Source organism: Prorops nasuta, unplaced genomic scaffold, assembly GCF_024137725.1.
Source record: "Prorops nasuta isolate Cenicafe-Biocafe unplaced genomic scaffold, Cenicafe_Pnas_1.2 PNAS00006, whole genome shotgun sequence".
NCBI classification, from domain to species: domain Eukaryota; kingdom Metazoa; phylum Arthropoda; class Insecta; order Hymenoptera; family Bethylidae; genus Prorops; species Prorops nasuta.
In genome coordinates, this window is record NW_027116803.1 from 1,689,682 (window position 1) to 1,709,424 (window position 19,743).

The 19,743-nt window shown below is 36.1% G+C and overlaps 2 protein-coding genes and 1 long non-coding RNA gene across 7 annotated transcripts; 1 reads left to right on the forward strand and 2 right to left on the reverse strand.

The window, feature by feature from the left end:
* Positions 1–115: 115 nt before the first annotated feature.
* On the forward strand, positions 116–12,720 carry LOC136774069 (paired box protein Pax-1-like). Of its 3 annotated transcripts, none has more exons than XM_066728141.1 (5): positions 116–167; positions 224–1,375; positions 2,337–2,390; positions 9,342–10,019; positions 10,691–12,720. In XM_066728141.1, exons 2-5 carry the CDS (start codon positions 1,357–1,359, stop codon positions 11,206–11,208), a joined length of 1,269 nt encoding a protein of 422 aa, XP_066584238.1. In that variant the 5' UTR covers positions 116–167; positions 224–1,356; the 3' UTR covers positions 11,209–12,720. The 3 variants fall into 3 exon arrangements, with proteins under 3 accessions (XP_066584238.1, XP_066584239.1, XP_066584240.1); XM_066728142.1 differs by having other exon boundaries at positions 2,343–2,390; XM_066728143.1 differs by lacking the exon at positions 2,337–2,390.
* Positions 12,721–12,956: 236 nt separating this feature from the next.
* On the reverse strand, positions 12,957–13,733 carry LOC136774070 (uncharacterized). The gene is made up of 3 exons (XR_010822710.1): positions 13,539–13,733; positions 13,303–13,352; positions 12,957–13,149 (listed from the first exon to the last, which is right to left on the reverse strand). It is a non-coding gene; the product is annotated as an uncharacterized lncRNA (long non-coding RNA).
* A 3,118-nt stretch (positions 13,734–16,851) lies between these two features.
* On the reverse strand, positions 16,852–19,272 carry Pnn (desmosome associated protein-like protein pinnin). Of its 3 annotated transcripts, none has more exons than XM_066728167.1 (5): positions 19,185–19,272; positions 18,928–19,106; positions 18,474–18,666; positions 17,933–18,401; positions 16,852–17,841 (listed from the first exon to the last, which is right to left on the reverse strand). In XM_066728167.1, the coding sequence occupies exons 2-5, from the start codon at positions 19,086–19,088 to the stop codon at positions 17,507–17,509; spliced, it is 1,158 nt and encodes a 385-aa protein (XP_066584264.1). In that variant the 5' UTR covers positions 19,089–19,106; positions 19,185–19,272; the 3' UTR covers positions 16,852–17,506. The 3 variants fall into 3 exon arrangements, with proteins under 3 accessions (XP_066584264.1, XP_066584265.1, XP_066584263.1); XM_066728168.1 differs by having other exon boundaries at positions 18,928–19,099; positions 19,185–19,239; XM_066728166.1 differs by lacking the exon at positions 19,185–19,272 and having other exon boundaries at positions 16,854–17,841; positions 18,928–19,178.
* Between the last annotated feature and the right edge of the window lie 471 nt (positions 19,273–19,743).

The following is a 19,743-nucleotide window of genomic DNA, read 5'->3' on the forward strand; positions in this document are numbered from 1 at the left end:
TAACCCTTTTTACGTACACACTAAAGCGCACCCTATTGGCTATTCGACCCCTTGCACTTTTCGTACTTTCCCCTCTTTTTCCTTCAGACGTAATCTAACAGGGCTTTTCAATACATTTCCCTGAACCTCCTCTTCGTATAATGCAGTAATGCAAATTAATCTACACAGTAAGTCTTTGTCTTATTTGAAATTTCATCTACTAATATAATATTTCTCTGTCTAGTTCCTTGTCTTCAAATTATTTGTCTAAATCTATTATTCTTGCACAAATAGAAACAAAAATATACTTTTCGGATAAGAGGAGTGGGTAGGCGCAAAAAGGCACGCTTAAACGAGGCATACGTTGTGTGTGATTTGACACGGATAAAGGATGCATATACGTGCAATATATGTGTGGACTTGATCCACACAAACGAGTGGGCGCACGTTGAGTGTGTGTATGTAAAGGAGGTAAGGTAAGGCTAGCAGGAGGCAGAGATAGAAGTTGCGTTTGTGTGTTTGCACACATTGACGCAGCGGGGGCAGAGCGCGTGTGAGCAAGAAGTTTAGTGGTAGACGATGAGATTTCTTATTTCTGCTCTGGTAAATCTGTCGCCCCAGTCAGTGAGGCAGCGAAGGGCGAGCCGCGCACCATTGACCGTGTCCGTGCTTCTTTTTTCCTCCCTTGTAAACTATCTTATTCATTTACCATCATTTATTATTAATAAACCCTCAATTTATTCTCCTCCCTTCTTTTTCTTATCTCTTCGAACAACAATCACTGCAAACTGACCATTAGTTTTTATTTTCCCTAACATTATTGGAGAGGAAAATTGTTCAAATGATGTTTTGGAAGAGGTTTAGTGATATTTGCTATGTGACAATTTAGGATACGGAAGTTGTGCATAATATCATTAGTGAGATAAGATGTAAAAATAATTATTGTAAATTACTCTTTTTCGTGATACCAAGGTGTCGGATTTTCTCGATTATATACAGTCTTTTGTAACGAAATCCAAAGTGACAGTTTGACTGCAACAGACATTGTTCTGTTCCTTCTTTTTTTTAACAGTGGGGTGTTTTGAAACTTAGAAAGGAAATTGTTTAATCGACCTTCGATTCAGACTCTTGCTTTCTTTTTTGTCTCTATCGCGGAAATTCGTCGAATTTACAGTGCCGTCAAAAATGTTTCGCGGGTGAAACTAAAGATGATTCAATGACCGTGATAACTTTGAAATGCGTGTATGATAAATTAACTGCGCAGAAGGATACCGAACTAGTTCGTATTTATTGATATTTAGCAAAGGAACTTCTGCCGGAAAGGCATGAATCCGATTTGCATGTAGCCGTCGGCCGTGAATACAACACTCCGATCTAATGGATCCTATAGTATTGGGTAAGTCCTTCGAGAAATGCCTTTCTTCGTCAATTTACCTCAATATTCCAATTCTTGTATTTCTAACTGTTTTGCAGAGTATGAAAAATAAACTTTCTGTCCCATTCAAGACCTAAAGCACTAATTTTTTTATCATCAAAAAATACAGTATAAAAATAAATGTAAATAAACTGACCACTCTCAGACTGCAATATTTAACACAGTCTCGGGGATAGTTTCCTATTATTGTTATTTATTGTGTACATGTCCCTTTGGAATTATTTAGCGTCGGTTTATAAATGAGCCACGCGATCGTTAGATATGCTCCGTAAAATTGAGAAATTGATGTGGCGTGATAGTTTAAAGCGCGAAACCTTATCTCTTGTATCTTTCTACAATACCTATATATAAACTTTGGAAGTTACCGTATTAATGAAAAAAACAAAAAAAACACGAAACAATTAATGACGAGCAATATATAGAAAAAGTGAATTTTAAAATTGATATGTTTATAATCCTTATAGAAATAGGGTAAGATCGCATGCACGGGGTGACATCATTGATTAACGGAGACCCTATATGATCAAGTGCAGTTTTGCAGAATGATCGAAAAATTTCTAACGAAGAGCAGTGGTGTATCCGGTGTGTCAGTGGTATCACTGATTATCACCGTAAGAGGCTTATTAGCTGCAAAATGTAAAATGTATCGGCCGTTAGCTTCCCAATGTATCAGAGCCAGTATCAGGGTCTTGAACCGCGGTCGTGGTCATAGATGTATTGGTGTCAATGACTTCGAAGATCGTTAACGTCACGGGAAAAAAAGCGGGGCGATAAGTTATAGCGGTATTTTAAACCGTCCGTTTTATTTCTACGTATTATTCCATCAAACTTTTCGTTCTGGTGTGAATACTCTTATATCTACTCGCAATTTTATCTCCGCGAGATAAACGACTTTGTCTAAATTGCTTATTTCCACTTGGAGTTGCAGCTTCCCGCTGTTCGAGTGACGCTCGACCGAGGCTGGGATTGATTAAAGGTACGTAGTTGCTACCGGGAATAGGTCCAATAATAAAACCGAAGAGAAGTCGTGTTGTGTACTTGCGAACGCGCGTATAATGGCACAAGTTGTGAAGAATGTTAAAAAAAAAGAAAGAGGCTACTCGATAAGGGGCCTGTGAGGGCATCCGGGACACGCAAGGTCAGAGGTTGCGCGGAGAAACGAGTACAGTACTCTTTCTATGAATGGGCCGAATCGCACTCTCTTCTACACTTGCAATACATAAATACACGTACATGTATAAACGTACTCATCACGCCTTCCAATCTTACGACAGAAATATTTATATTCATACTCTTCATACTTGTCATTTAACCCTTTACAGTTACACCATCTATATTTTACTATTTCCTTTCGAGATCATTAACGACTCGTTAGTTGTACCATGTTCTTCAAAACAGTCTAATTACGCGTAGAATAATTTAGCGGAAAAGTAAATTAATTGTGAATGGGGATGATTGTTCGATATCCAGAATTAAGGGGAATTTTTTGCAACATTGTTTTGTAAGGAAATCTGTTGTTGTTCTTTTAATATTTCCCAGAAGAATGTCGTACAGCTCCAGATGCTCTTAAAAATATTTGTACATTGGCTGGAAAAAGCGGTTGTAGATTCATTAGTGTTCAATTAGTAGTGTTTGTGTCGGTTAAACAACGAGCTGAGCTTTTAGGTTGATGCGAGGTAACGCGGGTTAGAGCTAGGTTGACAAAGGACTGGCTAAATACTTCTGTTAGTTTCTGGAGTCTTTTTTTCAGGTACTACTGTACTGCTGCTATTCACTCGTCAAACTACCCCAGTAGCCTGAGTCAACGGAAATGTTTGGATAAAGGATCTTGCCCGTACTTTTAACTTTCCTCATTGTTACCACACAACTTTGGAGTCTGTAGCCTTCTATTTACCTACATATTTGCTCTTTATTGTTACAAGCAAATTCACTTATTGACTCGATCTTATCATGACACAAGTGGCCAATTACCTATTTTACCCTTTTACCTGCATATAATTTTGTTTCATTAAAACATTATGTAAACTACGCTCATATCTAAATATATATAGAAAAGTATTTATTATATTAGGTAGAAAAATAATTGTGATATTTATGAAGGAAGTGCTTTTTAGCAAGCTTTCAAAAATTAAATATTGACAACGGTTTGTTTACTTTGAGAAGAATTTAACTTTCATCAATTTGATTAAAGGTTGTCTTGTAGACTAATACAAATGTTAAATAAAGTAGAGGAGGAAAATTTAGCTAACACTCTCTAAACGGTAGGTGTAACCTGTAACAGCGGTATAGTATCTGTTGGATAGCTGACTACACTATTAGTTTTATCTCGCGCCAAGTGCGTTTAAAGGAAGGTTATCAACATTTGCCGTCGCTCAGATAAGTTCAACCCATTTTTAACCCTATTCTCACAAACGATGCTCGAGCGGCCCTTAAAATATCCTGGGGAGAAAATTTATAGTCTTGGAAAAATTCTTGTCAGGCAATTTGCTTCTTTTGATGTCAGCGTGTTGGAGGAGCAATGCGAGAAGCGCAAAAGGAAATGCAAGTATTAGTAGAGTTCCTGTGCCGAAGAAAACTTATCGCCAAAAGTAGACACCCTCCTCTCTATAAAAGCTCCCAGTGCACCAATTTTTTTCTTCCTATTCCCAATATATTTCCGTCCCACTGTCATCGCGTATTCCAGATGCGAGCCTGAACACGTGCTATAGCGAATAAATTTTGCACGAATATGTCTTGAGATGCGCGTAGAAAGGTGTTTGTATCGCTTCGTAAACTGACTCCATCGACTCGTGCACTTTGTAAATAAATATAATAGTTTCTTTCTGAAAAACATCAGTAACCTTCGAAACGCTGCTCATTGTTTATCATGAGAACGAACGTTTGTACTTTTGAAAGCACAAGTTTTGCCAAAGAACGTATAAACAGGGTGACAATAAACACAGCGGCACAAGTGGAGAGACAGTGTCGAGAGAAACGATTGAAAGGTATTATAAGAGTACTGAAAACTCTCGAGGATCATAACAGTACTTTTTTTTACAAGTAGTGTGAAACTAATAAAATCTCCAGCCAATTATTTTTATCGTTGCTTTTGCACTGCCATACCAATTACATTCTTATATTACACGACTTAATATTCCATTGAGCATAACGAAAGTGAAAGAGAGGGAGGGTAGAGAATGAAAACCAAAGCTTAAAAAAAATACTGAATCAAATTGAAAAAAATTGGAAGCGTGTATACACAGGTAGTATAGTATAGAAGAAACCACGACTTAGCACTTGTCAAGTTATGAAATTTCTGGAAATAATGAACGTAACACGATGAAACGCGACGGGATTATTTTCAGTTTGCAAGTATACGTATACTCTCTATGTATAGGTATAAGTCAGAGATTCAGGAGCATCTGTTACATATTTGCCTGCGGCGAAGGATCAAGCGACTGTCGAGTGGCGTGTAGTAAGCATGTTTCGCTGACGAAATCTTACGTTTCACCGTTTTCTTCCCCTTTCAATTTTTGCTCGACCTTTTTTTCTCGGCTCACGCTGAAATGTTTTGAGTTCCTCTCATTTTCTGGCAGTGCTAAGTGATGCGGCCTGTTTGCCACATCGTTCTCGTGATCTTTACGATGTGGGTGGCTCGAAGAAAACTAATGAAACCCGTGAAACAAATGGAAGAAGTTACGGGAACAAACGATGCTTCTTGTGACGCGCAACGATGAAATACTATAATATGATATCAATTTACTCGATGCATACTATTGTAGCACAATTCGATTACTCCAAGTATAATATTGCCATTGTCAAATCAATTTATGCGTACAGCGGAAATTTGGAAAAACGGACGAGTTTTTATCGACCCAAGCGAGCGAGAGTGCAATCATAATAAATCGATCAAATTAATTTCCACAATAAGCGATTAATTTTCAACGCGTAATTAGTTGCTTTTCATTAGAGTAGCATTACAATGGTCAGTTTAAAGATTAACTGATTAAACGAGGACTGAATTTAGTTAGGCCAGTTCGCACTATTAATAACTTATCTCGGTTCGTCGCACTAGATTTCATGGAATTAGCACACTATGTACAATGCTGATAAGAGACGATGAACATTACAGTAAATAGTGTACAGCTTGGTATACGAAACCATCTTTAATTTTTGATGCTACATAATAATCAGACAAGATTTTCCTGTTTTCATGTAAGCAAGTCGTATATATTTATAATTTAGCGTAGAGAACGATAAATCACAGGAACGAAAAATGTAAACAAAAGGGTGAGGATCCATCAAGAGACTTCTCTTAGTCCTGGCCCTTGAAATTATCAAAACGAATTTTTTGCATTTTACTATATTAAAACATGTATTTTAAGTTTTCGTCAATATTATTTATACTATTCCAGTAATTTTATGTTCCTCAAGAGCCAAAAGATTAACAATTTTGCATTTTTTACAAAAATTATCAATGTGTCTGAGTTTTGACCTACATTTTTATATGAACGCAGCGTCGCGACACTTTTATCTTAATGTACAATTTATATCATAGTATGCTTTACAATATATTTCAATTAGAAGGTGTTGCGGCCTTGCTCTCATATAAAATAAGTAGGCCAAATTTTTAAAATATTGTAGAAATTTTGCCGAATATCCAAAATTGGACATTTTTGGACCCTTGGAGAACATGCATTTTTTTTAGAATAGTATAAAAAAGATATACATAAAAACTTAAAATGCACATGTTGTATAATAATGAAATACAAAAGTTTCATACGCTTGATCAACCCGATATTTTCAGGGCGAAAATACTCTCTTATGGACTCCTTTTTTTTGAAGTATTGAATATGGCAGAAGAATAACAGAGTGAAGAGGGGATTTGAAGGGTGAAAAAAGTGATCACAACACTGACACGTAATAGGATACACTTGTGGCAAATAAACACGAGCTACGAACGAGTTTAAAGATAAGTGGGGATTTTTGAAGAAAGAAGAGATCTAAGGAACGAAGCGGTCACAACACTGACACGTAAGGAGATACACGTACAGTAAATAAGCAAGCGCGAGCTAGCAGACATAAGTTTGTGACGTCTGTCGGGCCGCTGATGTTCTTTTCCGCTTGGAGGCTTTGGGATGAAAAAATTGGACAGGATTAAAGCAGTTACGGCGAACTAATCACCGACATGTGCCATCTCGCGGAAATTCAATCAAAGATCCGTCCTAGAGCCGACAAAGGGGACTACACGGGCTCGATAATTAGCGAGTTAGGATGCCAGACGTACACTCTTCACCCCCTTTGCAAGTCCACCTATCCATGTACATACGAGTCAAAACCGGAACACGTGTTGAACGGATGACACTGACATCCATCAACTTTGCATGCACGCCTACTTTGACCTAAGCCTCTTCTTCCCTTTCTGTTTCTTTACGGTCCTCTTCTCTTCCTTCCAAGCAAACACCCTAAAACCCTTCTAAACTCATATACTATCATTAAAATTATTTCAAATGTACCTATTAATATTATAGTCATATCATCGTGCGAGTTACTTCGAAATGAAGTAATGCGGTGATTAAAAATTAATACAGTAATTATCCTGTTCTCAAGAAGACCTCTTTTAGCATTGAAAAGCTGCGAGCTCTGAGCGCGCACGTGTGAACATGTGCAAGCACAGTTTTTAATACGTGTACTACACTCGTTTAACTGCATGGCTATATGCATCGGGTTCTTTGATCTCGGATATTCATCATCACTTTCCAGAAAAAATTTAACAATATTTCGTGTAATCCTGTCGTTGAACCTTTAGAGGTTGGGCATTTTTTCATTGAAATTGATTTTTTGTTTTGTAGACAGTCTATTCATATATCGATTGTACACCTTCCACAAGGTACATGCTATGTGGTAGCTGAATCCATTTTTTATAGGTCAATAGTATTATCTGAAAAAATAAAAATAGTATTAATTTTGTTTATTTAAGCTGGTAGATATTTGTAGTTTATACAAATTTAGATAAATTATAAACGGTGCAAGATTTATTTTACGGCTGAGACGCGCAGTATACTGTGGAAGCGTACGTGAGTCAATTAAAGCTATCGGATCATTCAGTTAATTATTTCTGTGGAGGTATAGGAGGCTCTTGTTTGCAAAGGATGCCAGTTGCTCTCTGCTATCAAATCCACGCCGACAAACTGGGAGAGGAGGGGGGAGAGGGCAATGGCGTAGCTCGCGTCGTTAAGTTCAAATCGTTGAAGTTTAACGGGGCGCATCGGGGTCGTTCCACGAATCTCCGATCCACGAAGGATACGTCTGGCTCGATGTAATACCGGATACATATTCCTATTAGCGCAGTATCGCTCAAACTTTTAATCACACACCGATCAACGCGTAATCCATCCCTGAAAATCACTTAGAATCTCAGCAATTTTTGCAACGCGAAAAACTATTACTAATTTTTTTGTATGGTCTTCAAGAACGTACATTTTATTAGCAGTGTGTCTAAATTTCTATAAATAAAATGTTTAACACAACAAACGACAAGTGTGCCAGCTCGATAATTCAATACGGGCAGGAAAAAGGGGGGAGTGAATTTACTTGTATAATTAATGGACAGTGTTTTTTAATAATGCGTTAACTTAGTAGATGGCGATTAAGAGTTATGGAAAAAGTGTTTGAAAAAATGGCGGCATGGGAGAAGAATAGGAAGTTGAGGAGGAGTCGAGGGAGGCAAAAACGTAGAGGCACCGCGTCGCGCTTCGGCGTCGGCGTCGGCAACGACGTCGGCGACGAAACTCGCTGCTTCCAAGAAAACACAAAGGGAACTCCTTTGCCCTCGGTCCCTCTTTTTTCTCTCCTCTCTTCAAGTCATTTCTTCTTATTAATCGTGCCTCCTCTGGACGAAAGGAAAAGAGAGATCACCGACCGTTGCGGGAGTGCAACATAAATTTTTCTCCAACAAAACTTCATCCTTTTTCTTCAACCTCCGTCTAAATTATAGTCCGACAAATTCATTAAAGCCGTTGCAGAATCTTGTAGCTCTTGCGAATGGTACTAACTACTAATCTTATTATTGCTAGAGTGCGTAATGAAGTTAGTAGGATTAATTAAAGAGATTAGTTACCATATAGTACTGTATTAGCTAGTACCAAAGTTTAGGATATTGGGATCATTGGAACCCATTCCAGGCGGAAACAGAAATGAAGTTGAAGAATGATTTGGAATGTAAGAAAGGTCACGCACATTGGAGTAAATTTAATCCTTTACTCGCGCTTAGTTTGCTTACACAATTTTGGTCGTGGCAGCTTTGGGTTTTCTTTAGGTTTCTTAATTAGAGCAAGTTTGCAATTAAGGTGAAGATGGTGTTTCTGCGCAGACCCGAGTAATTCAGACTCTTGCTTTCTGCGTGGCCATCTTCCAAAATTCCCTGACAGATTTTGCCTGTAAGCTTAGCTCTCAGCTTTCGTACACTATGCATATGCATAGAGCGATGATTAATCGTTTTCGCTTCGACTACCTTCAGGTTCCGACCTCATCCATCGCCAACTTTCCATTCTTGATGACAGGTTGAAACAACAACAAACGTCCAGTTCACGCTTGCCACTGTTCTATTCTTTCACTTTCTCAGGTGTTACTAAGCGACCCTATTTATTCCTCGAAAATTGACTGCCATCTCGCTTGTTTAATCTCCTCCTCTATTAAACGTATTTAATCAATTCATCCAAACGAAGATGTTACCAATTTATTTGCTGTGGCCACAATGAGGAGTGTATTATTCATCCAAAACGACATCACAAATAAAAAGTATCTGTATCCCAATGTTGCTGAATTTCAATCAGGGATTAACGTTGACTGTAAAGCTCGAATGACTGTAAGAAAAGAAAAAAATGGAATGAATTAAACAATACTAAGAATTCAAGGTTTTGTATGTTTGGAAATATGATCGTTACAGAGAATAGTCCGACGGAGGTTGGCAGTCAGCAGCAGGGGCAGCATCAACAAGACCCACAACAACAACAGCAGCAGCAACAGCAGCAGCAGCAGCAATACGGAGAAGTGAATCAATTGGGAGGAGTTTTCGTGAACGGTCGTCCATTGCCGAATGCGGTGCGATCGCAAATAGTGGAATTGGCTCATCTTGGAATAAGGCCTTGTGATATTTCGCGACAGCTGCGGGTCAGTCATGGTTGCGTGAGCAAGATTCTCGCGAGATATCACGAAACTGGAAGTATCTTGCCGGGCGCTATAGGCGGCAGTAAGCCGCGGGTTACCACGCCGAAGGTAGTTCAGTACATAAAGCAGTTGAAGTTGAAGGATCCGGGGATCTTCGCCTGGGAAATTAGAGACAGACTGTTGTCGGACGGTGTTTGTGACAAGTACAACGTGCCGTCGGTCAGCAGCATTTCCAGGATACTCAGGAACAAGGTTGGCGCTGCCGCCGCTGCAGCCGCTGCGGCCGCGCTGCACCATCATCCGCATCATCCAGCCCATCATCACCACCATCATCATTTGTACGCGGCTGCTGCTGCCGCTGGAGCTGCCCTCTGTCCCGTGCCTTATCCGCCGACGCCGTATCACACAGCCGCTCCTCCACCATCTGTCACTCATCATCATCATCACCATCACCCAGGTTGGTATTAACCATTGTAACTGGCTATTACCCCATCCCCACTTTTCGTAAAACCCTCTGCAATAAGGCGAGAGTAACACGGTAGATTTCCCACTCTCGTGTGAGACATCCCGCGTGTTTCCTAATAGAATATGGCAGACTGCCATTGAATTTGCGTTGCACAGGAATTCATGTCCCGCTGCTAAGATTCATGATTGATCCCTGGCTCATGCTGGTAATTCTGATTTTCTTCGCGGAAAACACACGCGATTTATACTTCCAAACGTTTATCGCGCGTGAAATTAGTTTTGTAGAAACTTGGGGGAAGAGAGCTGGGAATTAGCTGCTTTGAAAGAGCTTCGGTATAAAAGTTACGAATAGAAAAGGTAGTAAAGTTTCTGGGAAAGAGAAGGAGGGGGGAGGGGGGTAGGAAAGAGAGAAAGACTTAGTATGTATTTAGGGTAAAACCGAGTTGGTGGAAGAAGCGGGCAAACGCGGTACTAATAGGCCAAACCAGTTGGCTTTCCAGCGCACAACTTGAAGTGTACGTTTAGTTCTAGCTGTGAGCTCGCGGGATATCAGACAACAGTCGCATCTCTTTCTTCCATCGTGATACACCCACTGTGATACGCTGATATGCCAATTGTGAAAGACCTTCTACCTATTTGTGGTGTGTACCGGTGCGTTTCCAGTGGGACCGTCAGCATCCAGTAAGCTGTCCCCGTCATTACCCACGAGTGTTCACCTCTCAGCCGGAATCCAGACGACCACTAGCAGTCTCGGGAGTATTCAGTGGCCCAGCTCTCATACCGTCCACCACATCCTGGCTACGAGTAACTGTGGGATACCCAGCTCAACGTCGTCTTCCTCGTCTTCGGCTTCAGCTTCATCCACCTGTCCACAACCTGTCAACAACAATCATCTTTCTGTCAATAGTCTCAGCAACCATCATCAACGCCACAGCAACAATAATAATAGTAATGGTATCAATAATAGTAACAACAATAACGAAAGCTTAAACAGTTACCACAGTCATTCCCATCATTCACCGTACCACCATCATCATCAACAGTATTACGCATCTGCTCTCTATCACCATCATCATCATCATCAATTAAATCCAATTGCCCCTATTGTTACATCCTCCTCTGCTTCTTTATCCATGCAATCTATCCTTAACAACAGTCAACCTGCTAGTCCCTGTAATTAGTTTCTTGTAGAAACAAGTACATATTTCATTGATCCTCCTGTTTCTGGCAAAGATGTGACCTAGTAGCAAAAATTTTTGGATTGTGAAACATTCTTTTATTTAGATTAAATTAATTGAAGTACTTCTCACAAAGCTTTCACATTATTAGAAATATTCCTAAAATGCTTCAATGTGACAAATTGATTTTACAAACATTTCATAACATTTCTAAAACTATGTGTAATAATATGTGGATTAGGACATTTCATGCCTTTTTTATGTAGAATTTGATAAATTTATTACATCAAAACTCTGTCAGAAAACTATACGTGTGCCTTAAAATGTGCCTTTTTATATCAATCTCAAACTTTTAGTCTTTTTGCATATAAAAACTTGTTCAACTTGTGCCAAAAATATATGTAAGTGCCTTAAATGTGTCTTTCTCAGATTCCTTAAAGGAAGTCTGTACAATGTACTGTTCAAATAATTTGATCTATTATTGAGTTTAATTATAAAAACTAGCAAAAATATTTATTATTTATGATTCTTGGGTGTAACCATCAACAAAGTTGATAATGAAATTTAGTTATTAAAATACTCTTATGATATTCAAAGATATATTGCAGTGTGCAGTTAATCTTTATTGATATCACAGGTATACAGCATAAGGGTTAATAAAGTGTTTATTTTGTCCAGACTGAAATATATTTTATTGTAAAATTGGGTAAAATGAACAATCACATAAATAACAAGGAAAAATACAGTTTATATGGCAAATGTGTTTGTGAATTTAATATTTCAATTGATATTGTCCCAAATTATTTCACTTATGTGCTACTGGATATATTATTTAATAGGCTAGGCTATGTATCTGATTTGTGTGTACCTTTTTTATAACGTCTGGCTGGCCACAAGTAAACAAACATTAAAATAATTATGCAAGGGTATATTCCGAGTTCTGCACACTTCATGTGCGTGCATAAATTGTTTACTTTTAAAACATTTATGCTACACGTTCTACATTTATATGCTCATCAGTGCATAATTCGAAATGCTACCAGTGTAAAAGCGTTTATTTCCCTGTGTTGATTGGTCATTAAATAATAAAAGAATTTATAACATAAAATAAGTCTTATTGTTTGATTGTGATTGATCTGAACAAGTACTATATTTTACTTTAGTTTTTTTTTTCTTTACCAAAAATCTCGATCGAAAACTCTCTCTCTCTCTACTTGACTATAAGTACAGTTAGATAACTTTTGCTATATATAATTAAATCGTTCCGATTAACTTAAATCTCAAAGGAAAGCATCTATAATATGTAATTACTTTTACAATTCGAAATGTTTTTCCGAAAAAAAAGCGTTCACTTTTTTTTTGTTATTTCACACATAGCTACTGTTTAGTGCAAGGTTTACCGTTCGTCTCTTAATTTCAATATTATTATATCTAGCATTGAACTCGTCTATTCAGTTTTCTAGCACTTGATCATTACTATGTAAATACTTTATTTTAAATTTCATCAATGTTGCTCAAAAGTTTAGTTGTTTTACTGATTTGAATAAATATAAAAATTATTTAATACAAAAGTTTACTGGTCTCATTCAGTATTATATATAAGAAAAAGTATTTTTTTCTCCTTTCAGTAAAGCAAGGATCCTATGGTAAGATACTTTCCTAATATTCAAAAAAGATATTATAAATGCAGAATAAATCATGTTGATTACTTTTTATGGTGTATAAAAGATTAAAAATGTCTTTAACTTACTTTAAATGAATTTAAGTTGTATTAACTAATACAAATTTTCCATGATTATACATATTCTCGATTATCATAATCAGAAAACACTATTTCAAGAAAACCGCTCATGAAGTACTGAGTAGCGTCTTAATTGATCGATTGCGCACTAGTAACGGTTATAGACTGGTAACTTCAAAGGGATTCCGAATTTCACTGTAACACTTTGACAGCATACTTTTAACATGTTATACCATCATTTAAAATTTAAAATATGACTTTTTTGTGATTTACATGTATTCCCTCTCCCTCAAATTAATATAAAAGGTATGTTAGCATGTGTGAAGACTAAGTATAAAAAAATATATTTTACTTACCATCTAGAAAATCATTTTACCTTATCGTTGCGACCGTCTGATTAAAATTGCTATAGAAAATAGAATGTATAGACAATGAGAATAGGATAAGACTTACAATGGTTAGTCAAAGGACCAAATACTTTCAATTGTAAAGTGTTATAACATCTCTACCATAAATGCAATCATATTAAAAGTCATAATAATTTTTCATCCGACTTTTATCTCTATTTGATTTTAAAGGTAATGAGACAAACCTTGATTTGCTGCTTTGTTTAGTTATCTATGATTGATCATAATGGCTTTGCTACTGTTATGAATTATAATTATTTTATAACTTTCTCTTCATCTCTAATTAATAATATTTGTATCGGTTGCTATGTTCCTCCTGATAAAACCACTATTTCTTCGTAATATGGTAATATATCTTGAACCACCTAGACTAGGTAGTAATGAATAAAAGAGGATGATCAAAGAAAAAGACTCTGCCACTCTTTAGTACAGGGCTGGTACGCGCGAAGGTTATAAAAAGAATCTACCAAGTATCGTCCAATCAGCGGCGATCAAGCGTGAAATTCCCCCTCTCTAACAGAATTAGACACCCACTAGCCTCTGCTTCACTGCTGAAATAACCAATGAAGAGGCTTCTCCAGATTCTCTACCCTGCTACCGGTCCCGTTGAAAGTTGTGCTATCTGCCTCTGCCAATTGCTATTCACCACGTGCCAACCGTCAAGATAATCACTGCTGCGTTTCCCCCACTTATTTATTTGACTATTCCTTTCAAATACTTAAAAAAATATACTAGAATTTAAAGACTGTCGTTTCTTCCACACTCCGAACTCGTTCGTGTTAACAATTACGTCACCTAAATTTATAGTTATTTATAACAATAATATAATAATAACAATTAAGTATTTTTATTTATTCCGGTCAAATAAATTATTAAAAAGTTAGCGTGCTATTGTTATAATCTTATTGAAGTTGTGCTATTTGCAGAGGTTAGAAATGAAAGAGTTGATTAGAGGGTAGACTGTTACGAATTACTGGTTTATTTACCCTGGTTGGACTGTCTGGTCTGGAGGATATATATATATATATGAAGAGAAGATCTATTCTGAAGGAGAATATTCGCGAGGCTCTCTTCACTTTTCAAGGGTTTCTTTGGTCGCTAATTTATTAGGGCATCTTCGTCATGCCGTAGTTCCTAATCGAGCGAGACGCTCGAGCTCTGCTGGATATACACACTTTACTGCAGTTCTGGACTGCTAAAAAAACTGTTTTCTTGCCTTTTCCCATTTACTAAAGCTTAATCTTAACATGTTTTGATATTCGCTTCAACCTTAAATCTGTTCCTGTTTTTTCCTTAAATCCGTTAAGACAAATTAAATAAATTCATAGAATCAGTAATGCCAGAATTCAGCTTTTTTACAATTAAAAGGCTACTAGAGGAGAATACTTAATACACGCACCATAAACCATATCAAAAGAGTATTTGATTGTGTTTTGGGATTTGGTTGTGAAATGGTTGAAATTTAGTAGCACCAGCATCACTGCCAGGAGCTGTCAGTCTTTAACCGAAAGGTAAAACTAAAAGTTTGTTTATATAATATATGAGTTTACATTTGAAAATTGTAATAGTTTTAGCACATTATTAAATTTGTTATAAATGATATAAATCAATAATTATGAGGAGCATATCACTTTCACTAAAATTTAAATATTACTATACAATTGTAGGTTTTGATCATTCTCAAGGGAAACAATGACTTAAATTTTTAAGCAAGAAACCACCGGTGAGTACATGCAGAAATGAGAAATATTCTGGAAAGAAGCATAAAAAAAGGTCTTTCGGAAATTGGTATTTCTAACAAACCGTGTGGAATGGGAAATTTCAGCGGGAACGGGGAAAGCCGACACTTGCATGAGTTCTAAAGAAATTCAAATGAGAAAGTGGCGCGGTTCTTTTGACCAGACGGTTGGCACGAGGGGTCGAGTAGGAGTGTTAGGTAGACGAGTAATAGAGTTTCGGGGGCGGAGTATCTTACCGCGCAGTAGAAAAGGATATTCAAGTTTCAAAGGGCAAACTTAGCGTGCCGCACACTTCTCATTATATTATGTGTAGCTAAACGATAAAAAAACATATACACCAATCCGACTTGGCTACTAGATTTAATTCTATTTACAAACACGATGCAGTTTTTGTATCCATGAGATTTCTTATTTTGTAATGATGTATGCAGATCTGCCAATAATGTGAAATAATTGTAAAACTTATAAAGTCTAAATATTATAAACTTCAAGAAATAATTGCAGTTAATAAAATATTATTCATTGTTCACTGCTGTACAATGATGACCTATGTCTATAATTTAACTTAATGTTATATTTTGATTATTTCATACAAAGTAGTTTATGCAGAGTGGACGCGCTTGAGAAACATACGTGATAGTAAAATAATTGCATCAGGGAAGAAAGAAAGAAAGAAAGAAAGAGAAAGAGAAAGAGAGGGGAGGAAAAAGGAGTAATCAAAAAAAGCTTCTGCTTGCACTTTCTATTCGGCATTTGGTGTACAAATAGCTCGACAACTCTTGGCCCGTGTCGGCTCCTTCTATCTTCTTCATTTTATACTTATTGCTTTGTGTCTCTTCAGTCTTCCTCAATTTTCTCTCTCCTTTCCAAGACAAGCAGTTGTGCACTTCACGCATCTGGAAACGCAAAACGCACCCTTCTCCAAATTCTACTTTTTTATGTCAATTCACTTCTAAAACAATCATTATTTGTTGTGTTTTCTCTTTTCTCTTCGTTTATACAATTTTTTAACAAATTTGCCGTTAAAATTATTATTTGATTAAATTTATCACTCATTTTATTAAAATCGTCTCGAAAATAAAATAAGAACAGCTTTAAATTATATAAAAAAAATTTTACATTATTCTTTCAACAAAAGAATTTTGTGAACGAAGTTATAAGTGAATAGAATTCATTATAGCGTTAATATGTGTATGTATTGTTGTTAGAAATAATAAAGTTGTAGATATGCGGGAAAATAAATATAAAAGAGAAGTTCACACGAATAACGGAGAAGTAAGAAATGTACATCTTATTGGCTTACATGTAGAACGTCTTATTTGCGTTTTTCATATTTATTTCTATACTACTTCAAAAATTAGATAGAAAAGTTACTACCATGCTTTTAAACGTAACATCGTACGAATTTAAAATACGCAATGGTTGATATTATAATTGAATTCATGAAATAATTTATATTTTTCGTTTTAGTGTCTGTGTACTACAATAAACGATCAATAAATCATAAATAAAGTAAAACTATATTTATTAACATATTGTATGTTTTGTTTATTGTAGCGTGATTTTAAATAAAGCAAAAATATTTTTAAATAATATAAAGATATAAAAACATATATAAATGCTTTACAGAAAGAGTCTCGTTTTAATAAAACTTTTTCATCTATATTCAATATTTCATGCAGTTACGTGAATTACCATACAATAGTATAATTATTTTTCCTTAAATTACAATAGTTTACAATATTATTATTGATTTTAACCATTATTTGATCAGAAAATCAGATATTAATTTTTTACAACAAAATTATGCTGCAGATACATAAGTCCGTTACACCCGAAATGATCTTTAAATTGCTCTAAATTAAACAAATTGAAATAATTAACTTTCAGACTGAATTATTTCAGCTTCTTAAAGTATAATTTTTGTCTATGTGTATGTATGCCGTCAAATCCCGTGTGTACGATAAAAATTAAAGAACTTTTCAAAATGTTTCAGGTCACACAGACCTTTAGGTGTCTACCTAGGTTGAATGCAAGTTCAATGAATGTACCGAATTATGATATAGAATTTCTATTTCATGTACATGGATTATTTTAAAATATAAATATAAAAGTTCTACAGTTTATTTTCCATTTATAGAAAAACACATTTTCAATGTATAAATAAATTATACAAATCTTAATCAAAACAGTTAATCGATAAATTAATTTTATTGATAAAAGATGATATTGTTTAAGTTTAAAAAACTTTATTTATATTAGTTAATTTATCAGATAAGTTTTTTTTTGCTCGTAAGTCATAAAAAGTAGAAAATTTATATATAGGAAATAATGACAATAAGAAAAATGACTTGTATATTTTTTAGACTATGAACTTTTGTAGAATATATACAAGATAGCTTTTTAGTTTACTGCTAGCCATGGTTTTCATCTTTTATAATTTGGCTATTTTGCTCTTCAATGGTTTCATTCTTTTCTGTTTCATTATTATGATCAACATTATCATGTTCTGCAGTATCTTCTTTTGCTATCTCCATAGCATCAGTCTGATCTGCTAGTTCACTATTTGTACTAGTATTTTCTGGGTTGGGATCTCTGTTTTCTTCTCCTTCTGGTAATTGCGATGTTTCCATTGATGTATTTAACGATGAATTTCCGTCCAAATTTTGCTGGCGCTTATTAATTCCTATCTGAGCTTCTATCACTTCAAGCTCATCAAGCAATGCTTTCTCTCTTCTTTCAATTTCCTCTGCAAATAATTAAGAATAATAACAGATTAATGATAAAAGCTAATACTAGTTTATGAAAAGATTACTGTGTCTATAATAAAAAAAACTAACCATGTAACTCTTTAGCACTCTGTGCCAATAAAAGATCAGTTTGAGGATTTTTTCGTTTTGGTAAGTAATAAATAGGAGGATGCGCATGAGTTTTTATGAATGATGCCAAAGGTAGCTGTGCAGCACGCCAATCGTGAAATTGTCGGCTACGATTTAATTTTGCTTCTAATGCTCTTACTTCAGCTAATTGTCGTTTACGCGATAAGAATAATTGCTGTCTTTCACGTCGTAATTCTTCCTTCTCTTTTCTCCTAGCTTCTTCTACTCTTGCTTCTACTTCTGCTTTCTTATCTTCTTTCGCTTTTAGTTTTGTCTCTTCCTGCCTAAACTTTTGTAAAGTACCCAGTAGAGCACCAAACATTCTTTTATTTCTTTGTCTACTACGTTCATCTACCCTTTCCCTCCTGATAACTTCTTGACGAGAAGGAATTTCACGAGGAGTTGCTATTACCCTTGATGGTACTGCTGGCTATTAAAATATTAAATGATAATTTATTTTATTCTGTTAAAAAAATTGGAACCATCATTAACTAGTTAGTACCTTAATTGCTGCATCATCCTCATCAGCACTATCATCTACATTAGAAGGAACCCTTGCACTTAATCGACTAAAAACAGTTTTTGGCTCTGTGTTTGCTCCTTGCCAACGTCGTTTATTGCTTGGTAATTCATTATTGGTAAAATCTGAAACAAGTCTCCGCCGATCCTCCTGTAGTGGACGTTTTTGAGAAATTCTGTAAATTAATAAAATAATTAAAATATTTTATTTTGTGACTACAATCTCAATCATCATGATAAACAACGGATATTTTAACTTTGATGAATCGATTAGAATAGGCATTTGAATTCTTTTTATCAGAGGTTATGTTTGACAATATAATTCTTTTACGATTCAACTGTGTATCATAAACACTTGTAAATTATTTTGATTTATTTTCTTAGTCTGTCATTTCTATATCTTCATTAATTGCTGTCAAAGATAACTCCCTTTTTACCTAGGAATAGGTTGTGGTGGACCGTTTTCACCGTCAGGGAGATCCCGGCCTAAAATTTTCCGAATACTCCGGTCCAACCCTCGTAGCCCATCTCTTGCAGCTTCTAATTGAGCTTCGATTTTATCCGCGCCCCACAAATCTTGCGGCTCCAGTTTTCTCATTCTTTACAATCCTATAAGCTGACAAAAATATTTTAATTGCTAGTTTTCTTAACTGTAACAACGGATCAAGCCTTGATACAGCTCACTCAAGCTCACCTGAGCTCACCTACACTTTCAATATCAGTAAAGCTAAAAGATTAGGAACTAGTAAGACTGAGTTAAGACTAGGGTAGAGAGTAGAGAGAGATGGACAACAGTGACACTCTTGTGACTCTTGTCGCAGTCTGAAAACGGCGCTACTGTCGAGTGTCGCTTCTGTCGCTTTTAGGCCCAAGTCACCAAGCTTGGCTTACCGTTAGCCAGCTAAAAGTTGTATACTTCCCGTGACATGTATTATAATAAATAAATTGTACTAAATAGAACCTGTCACGGGAAGTATACTTTTAACTGGCTAACCGTAACCAAGCTTGGTGGGGTTGGGCCTTAAGGCCTGTGTACACGTTCCGAGAAATGTGTCCAAGTTCTAGTTCCGAGAAATATACAACCAATTGCATTGTTACTTTTCCGTTAGAGCCTTGCACTGATTCGCTAAACAGTTATCGGAACTAGAACTCGGACACATTTCTCGGAACGTGTACACACGGCTTTAAAGCCGGACTGCACTGTAGCGCCCATGTAGCGCCTAAGAAAAAATTACTAGAAGCTTTCTCTGTTT